The sequence below is a fragment of the Leptodactylus fuscus genome, chromosome 10 (genome assembly GCF_031893055.1).
Source record: "Leptodactylus fuscus isolate aLepFus1 chromosome 10, aLepFus1.hap2, whole genome shotgun sequence".
Lineage (NCBI taxonomy): Eukaryota > Metazoa > Chordata > Amphibia > Anura > Leptodactylidae > Leptodactylus > Leptodactylus fuscus.
The window spans coordinates 32360573-32380020 of NC_134274.1; the positions used below are offsets into that span (position 1 = coordinate 32360573).

The window sequence follows — 19448 nt, forward strand, 5'->3', positions numbered from 1 at the left end:
GCTGTAAATAATAATACAATAGGAAGGCAAAGCTATAATGTCCATTTCTGTGTTGCCATGGATGTATATGTGATACAGTCAATGGCAGTAAACGTACGTATTCATTGCCAGCCTTGTGCTCCTTTTAGTGCCTTCACAATGGGTAATCCTATCTCCGTCCGTATTATGAAGACTTTTTCATCAACTGTAAGATTTTAGTAAATTTTAATCTCTCGGCAATATCCACGCAAGTTTCTCCTTGCTGTGTGGGGAAAAACAAAAAAACAGTATAAATTAAATATATGTCTTAATACTGTGCCTACCTAGATTACATTTTGTGTTGAAATCTCAGTCTCCGGTGCCTTGTTGGTGAACCTGTCAGCAGAAACACGTTTGGAACTATAAGCAGAATACTGCCTCATCCACTGATGGGTTTGCCGAATGATCAAGACATGGATCTGATGGGGAGTTACCTTTTGCCAGTCTTAATGGTGTTAGGTTATCTGGTCGCCCCTTCTGTGGTCCAGTGTTTAGTTTTTGGTTTACACTTTCTGTCGGTGTGTGGTTGTCTGGTTTTGAAATTTTGTTGAAAGAGAGGTTTTTGGCGAAAACCTTTTTTTTCTAGTGAATATTGTTAAAGGGGTGCCCAGGATTTGGAGCAAGGTCTGGGGTGGTAAGAAAAAAAAAAAAAAAAAAAAAGCATACGCAGTTGTCCCTGGAGCTCCATCATCTGCTCTCTGGTCCCTTTCTATCGTGTGCTAAGTTTTGCAGCGCTGGAAACAGTGAGGCTTACGTGACCACCATCAGTGGCCTCAGGGGTCTTTGGAGAGGCATTGGTCACTGGTTCTTTATCAGCCACCATTGATCATGTGACCTTCACTGTTTCCAGGGGACTGGGAGCGGATGCAGGAAAATTGGGGACAGGCGAGTATGACTTTTCCTTTTACACAACCCCGGCCAGCCCAGTGGTTGCTCCAACTCCTGGAGAATCCCTTTAATGCGACCGTTCCTATTTTGTATATCCTGTTAGGTGAATTCGTTTATTACATCCATTTTTTTTTCTAGTGGTCACTTGCATGTAGACAGTTTATATTTAATGCTTACCTTATTTGCTATCCAGGGGTCAGCCTTTGCTTCCAGCAGAATTGGGACGATGGTTTGACTCTTCATTTTACAAGCATAATGGAGGGCTGTGTTCCCTTCCTAGCGGAGAATACAAACAAGATTTTATGAAATAATATGTCAACTATTGTGCGGTATTCCTATTCATCACTTGTGGTGCTAGTATAAGATTTCAGATTGGGAGGTAGTTTAGGGTCCTGAAAATGACACCTCCTGTATCAACCCAGAATTTCCCAATTAGGGTATTTTTTGGTGTTTTTCTACTTCTTTAAGACTGGAATCCCCCTGTATCTGTGTCATGCCAATGCTCTGAAACACAAATAAGATCTAGCAGCAGCATCTCCTGAAGGAAGAAATATCTCCCTATCGCCACCTATAGGCAAGTCAATATTCAACCCTATTGAAACAGCACTTGAGTTATCAGCTGAGCCAGAGACACTTATCTGTGTCCTGCACATTTGGGGTTATTGCTGCCCATCAGCACGTAGCCGGGATCTGGGTGGTCTCTGTAACCTTGCAATGGCTACTAGAGAAGCAGTTAGGAAAGATTTTTTTGCAAACTTTTTCCTAGTTTGTATTGCAGTGGAGACTCAAGGAGAATCTGTACCTTCCCAAAACCTCTTTAAAAGTAAGAATGATCTGATACTGAAGTGTCTACACTGGGATTTTGTTAAGGACTTCGGCTTCTCAAGAAACCAATTTCAGACCACATCATGGCATGCTAGCAAAACATTTAATACTATGATACAACGTGCCCAGTCCACCCGCACCCCGCTTATACTCCTCGGAGTTGACGCTGAGAAAGCGTTTGATAGGGTGGACTGGGACTTTATGAGAGCCGCCCTGCTGAAGTTTGGCTTCCCGGCCGAGTTTGTGAGAGCTATATTTTCCTTATATGACTCTCCCCATGCCGAGCTTAAAGTGAATGGCACCTTATCACAGACCTTCTCTATCACTAATGGAACCAGACAGGGCTGCCCGCTCTCCCCCACCCTTTTTATCCTTACACTGGAAACACTTTTGTAGTCTGTGCGTCAGGACGAGAGAATACGAGGAATGACGATTGGGGACGTCACCACTTTCTCCACAGCATTCGCAGACGACGTGCTGTTCGTACTGACTAATCCGGAGACGGCTCTCCCGGCGATCACGGACCTCCTTTTGCACTTTGGTAAAGTGTCCAGATATAAGGCGAACCTGGGGAAATCGGAGATTCTCAACATTACCCTCCCAAATGAAGAAGTTACTTCCCTCAAGGCCTCTTCTCCATATCAATGGGCGAACACGTCGCTGAAATATTTAGGTGTACACCTGACCCGTCGGGTGGAGGATCTGTACGCGAAAAATTTTCTTCCCTTACTAAGCCAGTTGAAGAAGGAACTAGATTCGTATACGCATCTGCCACTCTCATGGTTTGGGAGGAAAAACCTCCTTCAGACTTATTTGCTCCCCAAGATCATCTATAGGATGTCGATGCTCCCGATATACCTGCCTCAATCTTTTTTCGCATCGTTACGATCTCTATTCTCCCGATTCATCTGGAGACAGAAACCGCCCAGGATTCCATGGTCGTTATTGACCCGTCATAAAAGTCAAGGAGGAATCGGCCTTCCAGATGCTAAAATCTACTACAAAGCGATCCAGCTCCACTGGTGGGCCCATTTGACTTTCCCATTGACTGTGTCAACCTTCAAACCCTCCTTTACCGAACTTCAACACTTGTGGCTCCCTCCTAAAGTCCTTAGATCTTCAGTTTCCCGCAACCCCCTTCTAAGGGGCGCACTTGAAGTCTGGAGAGAACAGGGACAGAAACTGGCACCACATCCGTCTCCGTTGATGCCCGCTGGCCTCATCCCCACCTCATTACAGCCCACTACGATCTTATATGATGATCTCTGGTCGAAAATGTGCACAAAGTCTCTTAGAGAAATCTCGGCAGGCTCGTCCTTCCTGCCCATTGAGGAGATTATTGCCTCCCTCTCGACTAAAGGAGTTTCTTTCCTACACAAGCACCATCTCCGCCACTTTCTCGAAGATTTTAGTGCCTCCAACACTCTGAGAGTGGACTTGTCGCCATTTGAAAAGACACTGCTGGCTGAAACAAAGCTCCTACGCAAAACCTCAGTCATGTTGAGGAGATTCATAGCCCCACTGACGGCATACAGACCGGCTTTCCTACATAGTTGGGAAAAAGAATTAAATCTCACACTGTCAGATGAGGAGGCAGCTAAGATTCTGAAATCTTCTCAAGGTTTCTCACGCTGCATCAGAATGAGAGAGTGCCATTACAAACTCCTATCCAGATGGTACAGGACCCCGGACTGGCTTCACCATAGAGGTCTCTCAGAGAATGATGTCTGCTGGAGGTCTTTGGCGCATTCGGGAACTTATCTTCACATATGGTGGACGTGTCCGCTTATAGTTCCATTCTGGGAGGCCGTCAGGGATCGCATCCAGACAGTCATGTTGAAGCCTCTGAACCTTACCCCTGAAATTGTATTCTTAGCCCTACCAAACGATACATACTCCCCATGCAAGGACGAGTTAACCACCCAACTATTGTCGGCGGCCAAAATTCTCATCCCGCTCTTCTGGCGTCAGCAGACTGCCCCTTCGATCTCACTTTGGGAGTCGAAAGTTCAGGAACTTGCCCGCTTTGAAGAACTGGTAGCCTGGTCTGAAAGGCGAATTGAAAAATTTAAAGAAACATGGGCACCATGGCTGAGGGCATGACCTCCTCTACCTCCGGATCTCTGCCCTCTCTTGGAAGTCCTGTCTAGCTTGATTGTACAGTTGATGCACCATTCACTGTGTATACTACTTGAAACTGCGTGACCAGTTGGAGTATAGCTACACCCTTCACCACCTCTGATTCCCTCTTTCCCCTACCTCCTTCGTCCCTCACCTACTCTTTTCGCCCTTTCTCTGCTTATTCTAGTGAGTCCTATATGACTACGACAGCTGATAACTTGCAAGCTGTCTTCATATCACACATAAACCGGTTTTGATTAGGCTGTTATTATGCTTCTATTTGTTACTTGCTCACAGTTGATTTGATGTGCTGTACCCCTACCCTTTTCTTTTTCTGTATCCCCATAAAACTTGAAAAACCAATAAAACTTGTTGAATTAAAAAAACCAAAAAAACAAAAAAAACAAAACAAAACAAAACAAAAAAACATTTAATACTACACAATGCACAATACAACCACTGGGTGGCAGCACATAAACACATGTAGGATAGACATCTTGTGACAAAGTATTACAAAATAATGTGTCTAAAAAAGCTGGTGATCATGTGCCACACAACTTGGGATATGTGGATTTAGGAGGAAAGATCTGTCTGGGCTATATATTGTTCAATTTTTATGCACCCATCAGAAAAGCTGAGCTAAAGAGGTGTTCGCACATGATAGGGACCCCTCCTTGCACATGAGCAGATGGTGACGGCGGACATGATTCACTTGTAGGTTTAATGCATTCTTTGTCCTGAGGGTGGATTGAGGCCCTTTCCATTTCCTCTGTTTAGTGGATTGTGTTGCTTCGGGGACCTTGTGATCAATTACTACATCAACATGCCATCTGATGCACTTAACACACAATGAAGCCGAGCCATATACAGCTCTTTAATGTGCTCCTTTAGGCATAGGAGATCACTAAAGCCAATAAATCACATTTAGCCAGATGATGCACTTGTGAACTGTTCTACGAGGCCGAGACCTTGCTATGGATTAGTAAAGTCAATAAAAAGATTACAAAAACATTTTCTGTAAATAGCCAGGAATATACGACCTTCTAGACAGGTCTATTGGTGGTAAACCTGATGTTAGACATGTAACCTAAGAATTAGTCATCTGCATTTAGTTTCCACTAACAGTAGAGGCAGTGACGCAACTAGGAATGGCGGGGCCCTGTGGCAAACTTTTGACATGCCCCCCCCCCAACCGACACAGAAGACCTCGACCGACCCCCTCCTACGCATTCCTGCGCGCTCTATTATGCCCTATAGTGGCCCCTGCACACAGTATTATGTCCCTTAGTGGCCCCTGCACACAGTATAACCATGACTACATGACTACTTCATGACTACAGTGCAACACCAGCTTGCAGAAACATTACACACCGACAACAGTACCACTATGGCACATCATAATGAGTCCACGGGACAACTTGCATTGTTATTGCCCCATTGCAAATCTCATCATGTCCTATTAACTACATAGCCAAACAATGCAACTTGAGACAGTTGGGTATGCAATACATCTGTTACTTCACACATGTTCTAGAGGACATTACATGACTTTCCATATTGCCAGGTTTTTTCCTAAAATCAGATGGTGTTACATAATAAAAGACAGAGATGTAGTAATAATATTAGACTACGAACACACTTTGGCATAAAAGTACTTTTGATAAAATAATGGATTATTAAGATTAAAATGTTGGCGTGTGGAGCAGGGGTACAAAGGAAAAGGGAAAATTCTTAACCGTCCTATTACATTTTTAGAGATACAAGCTAAGTCTATACAAGACAAACATTACGTAGGACAATATATAACAGCAGTAGTACAGCCCAAATACAAGGTAAAAATGACATCTACAGCGCCATGACTTACAGAATCTGTGGCATTGACATTGACTCCTGCGGCCAATAACAGGTTAATCAGTCTTTCGTTCTGTTTGGTCTTTGATACCTGCACAAGAAAACATAGGCGCATATGAATAATATGCTGATAATATGAGCCAGCTCACCTTAGGTGACCACACGAATAAGATGTCGAGGGAACGTGTCCAGAGAGACCGTAAAAGATAGAAAATTAGAAAATATTGTGACCTCAAGACTTCTTGTAAGTAATACAAAGTATTTAGTTATAGATAACATATAAATATACATACCAAACGTCAAATATATCTAATTACAATAACAATATAATGAGCAAGATGGGTACATGACACTTGGTGCAAAAATCAAACACTATAGGATCAGATTGCAATAAAAATATCAGGACGTCCCTCCCAAAAAGTAAAAAAAAAATTGTGATGATATCAATAAAATATTTATATATATATATATATATATATATATATATATATATAATTTAAAGATACAATTAAAAATAAACTCTAAAAAATTAATGAAAGTATTTAATATTTTTTTTTTAATTTTAAATTTATTCTATTTTATAGACTTTTTAAAAATATTTTGTTACCTCTATTATCAATTTTTTTTTTTCATGTTGGATATCCCAATTAGGGGTGGTTTTTATTGCAACCTGATCCTATAGTTTTCAATTTCTGTACCAGGTATCACACACACTCATATTGATCACTTTATAAGGGTGGGTTCACATCTGCTCCCAGCCTCCGGTTTAGCCAATCCGGCTGGTTTCAGTCTTCTGTCCCGTGAAACAGTTTTTGTTTTTTTAACCCGAACACAAAGTTGGACATGAAGGGCTTTGTGTCTGGTTAAAAAAAATGGTTTTCCCGCGGACAGGCAGAAGACTCACACGGGCAGTCACCTCAGCAAAGCCATTTAAGTGAATGGGTTTGAAAGTGGACAACCGGGTTCCTGTCTCCTGTCTAGTTTCGTGGGGAAGATGAAGGAAACCGGGCGCAGATGTGAACCCACCCTTACTTACTTGGTTATTAATGTAGGAGTCATATTAGATTCATTTGACATTAGTTATAGATTTATATTATAACTAAATGTAACGTTGGAATTCTTATCAAGGAGTCTTGGGAGTCAGATCTTTTCTTTTATTGCATATTACATTTTTGTATTTTATTTTCAGAGTGTTTTCTCATGTAACTTGCAGATCAGTGGGGTCCAACCGCTCAGACCCCCACGGATCAGGAGAATGGGTGGTTTTATGAATGGAGTAGTGGTGGGACTGAGTGCACAGTATTCGGTCATTTCAAAGGGGGTGGCCAGAGATAGTCGAATGCTCTACTTTGCCTATTCCCAACACTCCCTTTAAAATGAATGGAGTGCTGTGCGTGTTGCCAGACCTCAGCTCCATTTTGGATGAGGAATGAAAGAAGGAGCAGTCCGACCCCCACTGTTATGTTAGTTGTTTCCTACTCTATGGACAGGGAATAACTTCCTTTGCGGGATAACCTTTTTAAAGTAGCACTCCCACAAAATTATTTTATTCTCGGGCCAATTAGTAAGTAACGTGATGATCTTCTTAAAGTTGGCTGTATATGTTTTGAATTATTGACTTCACATTGATCCTCAGCTGTATCATGTGATCGGCAACAAGACTCTCCAACCGACACAGTGGTCTATATATGTGAACGGGTATCTATGAACCTCACTAGAAACCGACTTCCTATCCACATAACACGTTGTGTCAACTGGACAGTCAGAGCATCTTGGATCACTTCAATGACTTATTAAATAAGTAACTGATGTATTTTTTTGGGGGGGTAAAGTGGTTTCTCCCATCACTCTGCAGCCTTTAGTTCCCTGTTTCAGGTCTTCAGGGTATTTTTAGGAATCTATTCCATCAGAACGAATGCAAAAAATAGAAAAGAAGACTTTAAGATGGGATTGTAGGATGCAGATGCGGCTTTTCTCTCTCTGCATGCTGTAAGAAGGGATGGGAATCAGAAACAGGGAGACATCTGATGTGTGGGCAGCAGAGAAATATACCATAGAAAGAGCAAACATCACTCCAGGAAGACCTATATAGGTCAGGCTACACAAATTCTGGCTGCACTACTTCTAATACGTATCTATACCTGCCTTGTGCGTGGTTGTGATTTCTTATATTACATTATAGGTATGCTTTGAATAAATTATAGGATTTTTTTTCCACTTTTCTACTCCTCAATGTCAATGTCGTAGAGACACCTTTTATTTCACTTGAATCTATTATAAATTCCTTTAAGAAACATTTAAGGTGTTTCCTTCCTACACCTTGACAAGGGGTGTGGGATGATATATGAACAGTAGAAGATATGCTTGGTTATCGAAATACATCAATTTATCATTGTCCGGAACTCACCATGATAACGTATCCAATAAGCATAACAGGCATCAAGAGTACAATCAGCAAGTAGTCCAGGAACGTGAACTTTTTCTTTACAGCGTAGTGCAAACATGTCCTTCCTTTCTGTAACCAGAGGGTAGGAAAATATTGTCAGTCCAAATACCGTCACGGGTCACCTTCATTTACTATCTAATGTCCTTTTTACTATGTTTGACTTGTGAGTAACCTGAACTTACTGCTAGAATACAGATTGTAACAAGTAGAGACTCTGGGCGTTGAATCTGGCTACTGCAAGAGCAAATTTCCCCTGCTCAGTCTAGGTTCACACCTGTATTAAAGTCTATGCCACAGATTCCGCCTAAAATCAGTGGAGAAAAAAGTCCTGCAAAGTGACGGACCTCATTATAGTCTATGGGGTCTGCGCTTTTTAAGTGAACAGGCTCTCCGTCTTTCGGGGTCCCATGCAGACCTAAAAGACAAAGGCTAGTGTAAACCTAGTTTCACAGAGCTAAGATGGCCCTAGCTCAAGGTAAGAACCAGGTATGATTTTGCTTCAACAGTCATGTGGGGTGCACCAACATCATGATACTAGCATCTAAGTGTCATGACATCGGTGTCTCCCAACGTAACCACTGAGGCCCAATCACTGGGCCTCAAGCCAGAAGGCCAGAAGAGGCTGAAGGAGTTCTGTATAAAGCTAAATCACTCAACAAGCCTCAACAAATCTTGCAAGGTTTGGCCAATGCTATTGAGCGTCAATTTCATATTACGACTTTTTTCCAGAAACAACTGTACTCCTGTCCATGGGCTGTTTGGTATTCCGTAGCTCCATTTATTTGATGTAATACCAGACATAGCTCATGAACAAGGTTGGAGCTGTGTGCTAAGAAATTGTCTGAGGGATAGTTTAGGAAATATTTTTGTCTTGAAAATAGTCTACCTCAGGAGATGTGATTGTATTTTTAAAGAAGACCTTTTATTAACTCCACAAACTCCATCTCTTTATATATTTTAATAAGTGCCACTCCACTGATTCCAGTCTCCAGCCTCCACCATTCCTGAGTAATTAGTTTAGTTAGTTTTGGTACCTAATACACTATTTAGACTCTGCACATTCAGGCGGGTGGTGTTACACAGGAGAAGGCAAGGGGTGTGCTTGTTAGCTTTGACAACACCCATCTCTGAATGGACAGTGTCAGAGCTCAGAATTATGCCTCCTTGTCTTCTCCTGAACAGAGTCTAAATAGTACGTTAGGCACCAAAACTAACAAAACTACTAAACTCGTAATTACTCAGGAATGGTGGGGGCTAGAGAAAAAATTCCAACGGTGCCAGAATCAGTGGAGTGACTATATAAGGTACAGAACTGCAGTTGGTGGAGGAGGCGAGTATGTAAGCCAGTACTGTCTTATCTACAGATGAACTAAAAATGTAAATCAGAAAAGGTAACTATGTTTGTAACTTACTTTATTGGTGAGGTTGAGATCAGCGTTCATATGTATTAAATAACTGACTATGTTAATGTTACTCCTCCGGCAGGCACATATAAGAGGTGTGTCTCCGCCAAAGCTATCCTTCACATTAACAACTTTCTGATCTTCTTCTACGAGTTCTTGGACTTCATCTATGTCGTTTTCATAAGCAGCTCGACAGATCGGCTAACAAAGAAAAAACAAACAAACATGTAGTGTGTAGGTTATTCCATATCAATCATCATATAACCGTAGGCCTATATTATAGATTGTATGTTTTTAGTCCGTTTTACTGTCATTTTTTCTTCATGCATGGACAGTGTAAAAACGGACAATAACGGACACTAACGAATGCTAATCAGACTGATTAACATTAGTTAGTGTACGTTATGGTAGGCGTCCATTTTTATTTATTTTTTTAACGAACACTATCAGAACAGTCATCCAATGGTAGTGTGAATGCCCTCTTAAGTTTACTTTGCTGATTTCAGTTTGTTTAGGCTCATGACCTCCTTTTATTATGTGACTACAGTCATTATTGCTAACATCCTCATTATTAATACATTTAGGGTTCTGTCATATAAACTATGAAAAGATGGCGCCGTACCAGTGCTCAAACAAAAGCCGTTTGTGTATTATTAGATTACTTACGTGGGGCAGATTTATTATGCCTTGTAGGCCAGTCTATTGTACTGGGCATTTAATAAAACTACAAAAAAAATTGTTTGCACAAATCAGATTTGCAACTTTTTCTATTTGTCTCATCCATGTCACTTTCAAGCATTATCACACACTGTCTACCATTAAGTATTTGGACACCTAGTAAGGTTCTGTGGAGGTGGAGTTATGGTCTGGGGATGTTTCTCCTTGTATGGACTGTAACCCTCAGTCCGAGTGCATGGGAAACTCAACGCTGACGCCTATTGCACTATTTTAGATAACAGTGTGCTTCCTACATTATGGCGGTTCTATGGGTCAGACCAATGTTACATCCAGGATGACAACGCCAGCTGTCATGTAGCGAGGTCTACCATGGCTTGGTACAGTGATAATCAGGTTGGACTGGACTGGCCTGCCCAGAGCCCAGACCCTATCGAGCACCTCTGGGACGAGTTGGATCGCCGAACTAAGGGGTGCAGCAGCCGTCCAAAATTGGTAAAAGAACTTACCTGTGTTCTGTAAGCCGAATGGAATAAAAAAACACTAGCCGTCATACAAGGACTTGTGGAAAGCCCCGGAGGGTTGAGGCTGTAATTGCCGCTCGGTCCACAGGTGTCCAAATACTTATTAGTAAACAGTGTAAATAATACCTGAAGTCTATGCCAACTACAAGCTAGAATAGATTTCAGTATACAAGTGCACAGCCCAGCGGAGGGTGCACCTAACTTATAAAGTGGCATGCTCCATATCAAAAATGAGACGCAACCTCCACTGATCCAGGGGATATTAAGACTAGCAGTGAGTACGCCAGGCTTTATACATCTCCCCTATTGGGTTAGTCTGTAATGGTGACTTGGATAACAATCACATCACATTTTATTAGCAATCAATACAATACATTAAGTGCTATTAAATATGGTGACTAATGTATATACGTTCTACTATTGATATAGTATACATTGTATATTCAGTGGACTGGAAAATAAGAGAGTACCTGTAAAATAGGATTCATGGAAGGTACAACTGTTAAGTATGACATCCATACATCATCATTACATCAATACTTGACTCATAAATAACCCAAAGGCTTTGTGGTCTGTTCTATGGATAGGTGAGTCAAGCAGTAATCTCAGGTACTTCCTTATTACTCACCTGTCCTGGATCCAGCGAGCGTCAGGTTGCTATGAAAACCCGATGAGATCACCCATTACATCCAGTTCCCTTACTTCCGGCAACACCACTAAGCCAGCTCTGTTACATTGAATTAAGCTAACCAACACTGCTACACCACAGCCATCTGCCCACATTCCTTGGACAATGACTTACCAGATCCACCACACCATGTGTGAACATAACATCCCTAAAGCAAGTTCAGCATTCCTCAATATGGAAAACTAGCTGAGCAAGATGGCCGTAGTTTAACAGTGGGGAGATGCTTTGCTGCCAGGACAACCTTAATGAACCTTCAGTTCACCATTCTGCCAAAAAGTATCGTGAATGGTCAGTCATATACGTAGAAACTGGAGCTATAGTCAGTTGGGTAACTAAAGTCCTGTGGCCCCTGATGCAAACCCACCACCCCATCTCTACGGCGTACTCTGTGGCCTAACATAATTCAATATCAATGTGAAAGACTTAGCAAAATGGAACAACTTTGGCAATCTTTGCTTTCTAAAAGTGGTCCAACCTGTTCTTCCACCACCAAAATCTTTTGTATATCCCTTGTTTATATACTATTGTAGGGGTGGCGAGTGTCATAGTCAGCATATTTTTTCTGTATCAGAGTACAAGTTTGCTGCCAAGAAAATCAACTCACAATCCCAATGCAAATGATCTGCCTGGTGCGCCTGGGCATGGCAGTGCCCGTCTATAGTCACCACACATGGGGACCTGTTACGTTTTAGGTTAGTTGGAGATGTGGAGTGGAGACCACAGGCAAAACAGGTGCGCTGGTAGACATGACTCATGGTAGACTCCCTTTAAGGTAATCTTACAATACTTTTCCACATTCATATTAGTATTGAATATCTCAAAGCTAAGCTGTATGCATGGGCCCTCTATGAGCCTGCACGCCATGTGCCACTGTATGGTGCTGCTGTACAGTACCAATCTTTCCTAGAACCAATACCTCAAGAGCAGAACTTCTGTGCCATATGGCATGTGATGGAATGATGGAATCTATATGGTCCCCTACTAACAGCATTGGCGCTGTTCTTCTTAATTTGCAGAAAATCGGTCAAAGATGGGTTATTGCATACACTAGGGAAATCTCCTACTGTATGCATAGAAGATTTGGGGAAGATTTAGAATGACTTCTGGCATATTCACTGGCCTTGACTCTCCTGGACTACTGGAGAACGTGCCTCATCATAAATTAGGTGCAACCCCTGGTGGAAATGGTGCAATGTACATGATAATAAATCTGATGGGGCTTGTGATCTCTTCCACATCACGCTCCTCACTATGCCAAGAGAAAAAAGTTGCAATTTTTTCCATAATACCCGACTTTTTCATGCAGATTGTGACTTTTTCACTCCTGATGTGCAAGGCGTGATAAATCTGCCCCACTGTATGCCACTGCCTATCATTCAGTGGCAAATGTTATCCATAGGCTAACTTCAAAAAAACTCCATATACAGAAAAGTATATGATTTTTCTGTAATGGCCCACTGAATAGGAAGGCACAACAGGCTGCACTTTAATACACAGCTATAGAAAAGACATACCAACACATACTTGGATAGCAAACGCCACACACTGTCTGAACATAGCTATACTGTAGTTTACTGCACATAAAAAAAAATTCTCAATAACTAGTTGTATGAAATTCTAAAAACCTTGGCTTTATTTTCCAATCCTGAATTTAACACATTACATTCCTAACCAAAGATGTCACTTTCCTCCTAAGGCAAGCAATGCTACAGGTTGTTTTGTAAGCAGAGGCGCCTTACAGGTTTTCTTAGGACATCTTTGCACTGATAAGTTGTGGTTCGGCATGGAATGTAGGCAGGGTAAGTCAACATCAGTCTTTAGGTGACTCGTATGTTCTGCAAGAGTCGCCCAGGTAAAATAACGCACGCCTTCATGTATACCACTGCCAACAGTTCTTCTGTCTTTGTCTTGTTGTACCGCATCGGACATTTTACATTGTAATGTATGTGTTGGTATGTCTTTTCTTTAACTGTATAGGAAAGTGCAGCCTGCTGTGCCTTACTGTTCAGTGGGCCATTACATAACTTACCTGGCTCAGTATTCAGAGATATCCCTAGACAGTATATCTCTTATGCATGCTTCCGACACATATATACATATATATATATATATATATATATATATATATATATATACAGTCCTATGAAAAAGTTTGGGCACCCCTATTCATCTTAATCATTTTTAGTTCTAAATATTTTGGTATTTGCAACAGCCATTTCAGTTTGATATATCTAATAACTGATGGACACAGTAATATTTCAGGATTGAAATGAGGTTTATTGTACTAACAGAAAATGTGCAATATGCATTAAACCAAAATTTGACCGGTGCAAAAGTATGGGCACCTCAACAGAAAAGTGACATTAATATTTAGTAGATCCTCCTTTTGCAAAGATAACAGCCTCTAGTCGCTTCCTGTAGCTTTTAATCAGTTCCTGGATAAAGGTATTTTGGACAAACAATTCAAGTTCAGTTAAGTTAGATGGTCGCCGAGCATGGACAGCCCGCTTCAAATCATCCCACAGATGTTCAATGATATTCAGGTCTGGGGACTGGGATGGCCATTCCAGAACATTGTAATTGTTCCTATGCATGAATGCCTGAGGATTTGAAGCGGTGTTTTGGATCATTGTCTTGCTGAAATATCCATCCCCGGCGTAACTTCAACTTCGTCACTGATTCTTGAACATTATTCTCAAGAATCTGCTGATACTGAGTGGAATCCATACGACTCTCAACTTTAACAAGATTCCCGATGCCGGCATTGGCCACACAGCCCCAAAGCATGATGGAACCTCCACCAAATTTTACAGTGGGTAGCATGTGTTTTTCTTGGAATGCTGTTTCTTTTTGGACGCCATGCATAACGCCTTTTTTTATAACCAAACAACTCAATTTTTGTTTCCAAAATGAAGCTGCCTTGTCCAAATGTGCTTTTTCATACCTCAGGCAACTCTATTTGTGGCGTACGTGCAGAAACGGCTTCTTTCTCATCACTCTCCCATACAGCTTCTATTTGTGCAAAGTGCGCTGTATAGTTGACCGATGCACAGTGACACCATCTGCAGCAAGATGATGCTGCAGCTCTTTGGAGGTGGTCTGTGGATTGTCCTTGACTGTTCTCACCATTATTCTTCTCTGCCTTTCTGATATTTTTCTTGGCCTGCCACTTCTGGGCTTAACAAGAACTGTCCCTGTGGTCTTCCATTTCCTTACTATGTTCCTCACAGTGGAAACTGACAGGTTAAATCTCTGAGACAACGTTTTGTATCCTTCCCCTGAACAACTATGTTAAACAATCTTTGTTTTCAGATCATTTGAGAGCGGGCTGTCCATGTTTGGCTTAACTGAACTTGAATTGTTTTGTAGAAAGAAATGGTCCAAAATACCTTCATCCAGGAACTGATTAAAAGCTACAGGAAGCGACTAGAGGCTGTTATCTTTGCAAAAGGAGGATGTACTAAATATTAATGTCACTTTTCTGTTGAGGTGCCCATATTTTTGCACCGGTCAAATTTTGGTTTAATGCATATTGCGCATTTTCTGTTAGTACAATAAACCTCATTTCAATCCTGAAATATTACTGTGTCCATCAGTTATTAGATATATCAAACTGAAATGGCTGTTGCAAACACCAAAATATTTAGAACTAAAAATGATTAAGATTAATAGGAGTGCCCAAACTTTTTCATAGGACTGTATATATATATATATATATATATATATATATATATATATATATATATATACATATACATACAGGTATATATATATATACCCAATACGTATATATATATATATGCCCAATACGTGACCAGCTGTCACCAAACCAGAGGAAGATGAGACTCCATGGACTGTTATATTTATCCCAAAACACCCGCCCCACCCACCCCCACCTCCCCATATAGCAGCCACCAACGAAGAGGAAGACGAGACTCCACGGACTGTTATACCCCAAACAAACCGCCCTGCCCCCCCCCACCTCCAACCCCCCCCATATAGCAGTCACCAACGAAGAGGAAGATGAGACTCCATGGACTGTTATAACCCAAAACCCCCCCCCCCCATACCCACCACCCACCCAACCCAACTCCCCCCCCACACACACACACACACTTTACTAGCTTTGGCAATGCCAAATACCTATTCGGACGTGCCAATAAAGCATTTTTTGATTTGATTTGATTATATATATTACTGTACAGAGTTGTGCAAATGCTTTTGGCAGGTAAAGTAAGAATGCCTTCAAAAACTAGCAATGTTAATAGTTTATTTTGTATTTTTTAATCAATTAACTAAATAAAAGTGAATGAACAAAAGAGAAATCTAAATCCAATCAATATTTCATGCGACCTCTGCCCTTTGTCTTCCATCAATTCTTCTTGGTACACAGTTTTTGAAGGAACTGGGCAGGAAGGTTTTTCCAAACATCTTGGAGAACTAAGAACAGACCTTCTGTAGATATAGACTTGCTCCAATCCATCTGTCTCTTTATGTAATCCCAGACAGCCTGGATAATATTGAGAGCTCTGCGGGGGCCGGATTATCACTTCCAGGACTCCTCCTCCAAAGAGCACTCACACCAAATATTGATGAGATTTAGATTTCTCTTTTGTTCATTTACTTCATTTTGTTAATTGACCAAAATAAACTATTAATCCTTCTATTTCTTTAAGCATTCTTATTTACTGACTCCATGTATTCATCAGGCTCATAGCTGAGGAGATAATCCAGTTTCCATATATATTCCTTCTTAGAATATCCTGTTATCCAGAAAATGTATGTCTATTGCAAGAACGCATACCAAATACAAAATTCTAACTTGTCTGAATACATTCATGAGTCAGCAGTGACTCACATTGTACCTGCCATATTACATAAGCTTCCTGTTGCACCTTAAGATGTGTAGTCAAACAACAATGGACGTGTGGCTGAAAAGTCATAAGAAGGCTACATTGTGCTCCTAAAATTGGACATTATGTAATGTGAGATTCATGAAAACTGTCTTTGTTGTCAAAAGCAACCAATCACCAGGCAGCTTCACTTCTGGTAATGCTGTGATTGGTTGCTATGGACAACAAAAACAGCTTCCTTTTTCGACAGTTTTGTAAATCCGTCCCATGTTGTCTTGCATTTTGCTACAATTCTAAGGACAATATTTTGTGTGGAGGACAATACATTGTAGACACAGGAATATTTTAGGAAGCAAATTTTACATAAGCGTACACCTATGTAAAAATAGAAATAAGATTTAAAGGAGTATAATTCTTAAAGGTGTTTTATAGGACTTAGTGACCTATCTACATATAGATGAGCTATCCTTAGGACTGGTCATCAGTAATCTGATCAGTGGGAGTCTCGACACTCAGGACCCCCATTGATCAGCTACTTATGGAGACTGCGGCCTCTTCACTGTAGGCCAAGCAAAGAGCTGCAAACAACCCACATGATAAATGGACATATGTCACATGACCTGTGAAGCCGACACTTCAAGCAGTTGATCTGTGGAGTTCCTGGTTGTCAGACTTCCACAATCAGATACTGATGACCTAAAGATCAAATTGACTTTAAGGTGTTACATAATATGTGGTGGTGGGAGGGGGGGTCCTCAAGTTATGATGCAAAGGGTTGTGCCATTATGAACACGTCTTATTTACACAATAAGTGTTTCATTGCGGTGGACCCAATTGCTGGGACCCCCGGAGTTCAGGAGGACCAAAAGCCCCCTTCCTTGTAAATGGAACGACATTGCGTGCCCGGCACTACATTTACTTCTATGGGACGTGTGCCTTGCTGGGGATGGCAGGTCATGATGGCACAACCCTTTTAACTAATGGGTGCTACTGCTATGTGTCGCCCACCAGAACATTACACTATAGTGTGTAGTCTTTCAGGACATTTCCATACCCCCCCCCCCCCAAGTCCCTATCTTTTTATAGGGACAGTCCCTACTTTAGACTCACGCCCCTATGTTGCGGTTTACCCCAGTCCTTCTTTTTGACTATGGAAATAGATGCACAATAATAAATGTTAGAGTTTCTGGTTCCTAATTATATATAACCAAATAATTTCATTAAAGGGGTTGTCCCGCAAAAGACATTTACCCTCTACCCACAGGATAGGAGATCAGTGTCATATCTCCAAAAATTGGGTGCCCTGCTTGAAAGCACGTTAGCCTCCTTTGTAATCTGTGGAGACAGCCAAGAGCTATAAACCATAAGTGTCCCTCTTTGATCATCCAAAAAGTTAGAAGGTATGACACTATGCAGATCTTCCTTTCATCCACAACATGAAACATCGAGAGAAACGTCAGTCTCTTGGACTTCAGGTAGAGGTTGTCCCACCACAGGTTATTTAGCCATATAGCTATCCCCCAGCCGAACTGTAGAGACCTGTGAAGGAGTCATAATGGACAGTAGACTATGGTAGACTTTACCAGGCCCCAAGTAACACATTCAATGACTTGACATCTTGACATGTACATAACTAGTTCTCCTGAAGCAATCATTGCTCACGTTGCGATGTATATAGACTATATCCTATCTTATAGACTGGAGTCTGGAAACCCATTAAAAATCCTAACCTATTCGGTAGTAACGTCTCATAGACAGTGAATGTGACTAAACACACGTGAGATGTCAACCACTAAAGTCATATATATAAGTCATAGGAATTCAACATAGTCACTTGCCTTTCTATGGGGAGAACAAAGAGTTGTTGTAACTCAAACTTCAGAGAGATTTCCCATTGTAAACCAAAGCAAGAAAGATTACATACAAACATAGCTCAACCTACCTCAGAGTACAAAATGCCCATGTCCTCTGTAGATCCGGAGAACTCTCGAGGTGTAAAAATCCCACTTCTTCACAGCCAACTGCCTTTGTGTAATAAAAGAAAAAAGTGTAAGAAGTAGTAAGACCTTAGATAGTATGACGATACTTAGGTGGAAGTATGAAACATCCTGATGTGAAGGAATTGCAGCTGAAGGCGCCCAACCCATAAGTGTCGTATTACTCAATAACCTGACAGGACGAGAACATGTTACGACATTGTCTGCCCCATAATCGTGCACGTACTGACACTGTAGAGACATCTATGACGTTCTTTGGGAAATCTAAAAAACCTATGGTATATAGAATAGTTCCCTAAGGTAAAGAATATGTAGCAAGGTATGAGTCATTGCAGTGTAACACCGATATCTAACATGTAATACCGTAATACGGTGGACGCAATATCATCTGGACAAAAATTTATTTATTTTTGCAATTTACATTTGACAGTAAACCAATAAAGCAGTTTTCCAGAAGTAAAATAATATAGTGGCAATGGCAGTGGTAGGTTGCAGAAAAATTAGATGTGATATTCACCTCTCCGCACCCACCAGGTTGTCTCTGGTTTCTTCTTTTTGACCCCGTTTCAACACAGAATATGGGTGGAGGTGTCCAATACTCAGCGATGACATCCCATTCCCCATGCCAGATATTGGCTTTGCGGGCATTTCCAGTCCAATGAGACAGAGCCAGGAACTATATACCCATGGTCAGCATTGGAACGGGAGCGAGTCAGCGAGCTCACTGCCACAATTTTTTTTTTCACTGGAGAACCCCTTTAAGCTAATGTCACATGTAGCAAATTGCAGCTAAAAAATGATGTAGAAAAAAATCTGCAAAAATGTAACACAAATATTGCATTATACGCATTATACATACCTTTTCCAAAAGAAAAAAACAGGGGATAAAGTAAGTATCCAAAAGATATAGGGTAGCAAATTAAAACTCAAAAGCTTTTATTAATACCCGCTAAACATTTAATATAAAATTGCTCCCCCACAAGTGAACCACCGTCACCTATCACAATGTAGGATAGCTAGACTACAGATAGTCACATAGGTCTGATTGGGGGTATAGTAGCCAACACAGGTATTCCAGCTACTAGGATGTCAAGGGGAAAAAAATAAATAAACAAGGATCCTCCCCCTCCTTTCCTCAGATCCCTTCAACACCCCATAT

The 19448-nt window shown here is 41.2% G+C and overlaps 1 protein-coding gene across 1 annotated transcript; it reads right to left on the reverse strand.

The window, feature by feature from the left end:
* ANKRD22 (ankyrin repeat domain 22) lies at positions 1–18405 on the reverse strand. Its single transcript, XM_075287983.1, has 6 exons — positions 18235–18405; positions 9562–9753; positions 8111–8218; positions 5717–5794; positions 1084–1182; positions 1–241 (listed from the first exon to the last, which is right to left on the reverse strand). Exons 1-6 carry the CDS (start codon positions 18253–18255, stop codon positions 164–166), a joined length of 576 nt encoding a protein of 191 aa, XP_075144084.1. The 5' UTR covers positions 18256–18405; the 3' UTR covers positions 1–163.
* Between the last annotated feature and the right edge of the window lie 1043 nt (positions 18406–19448).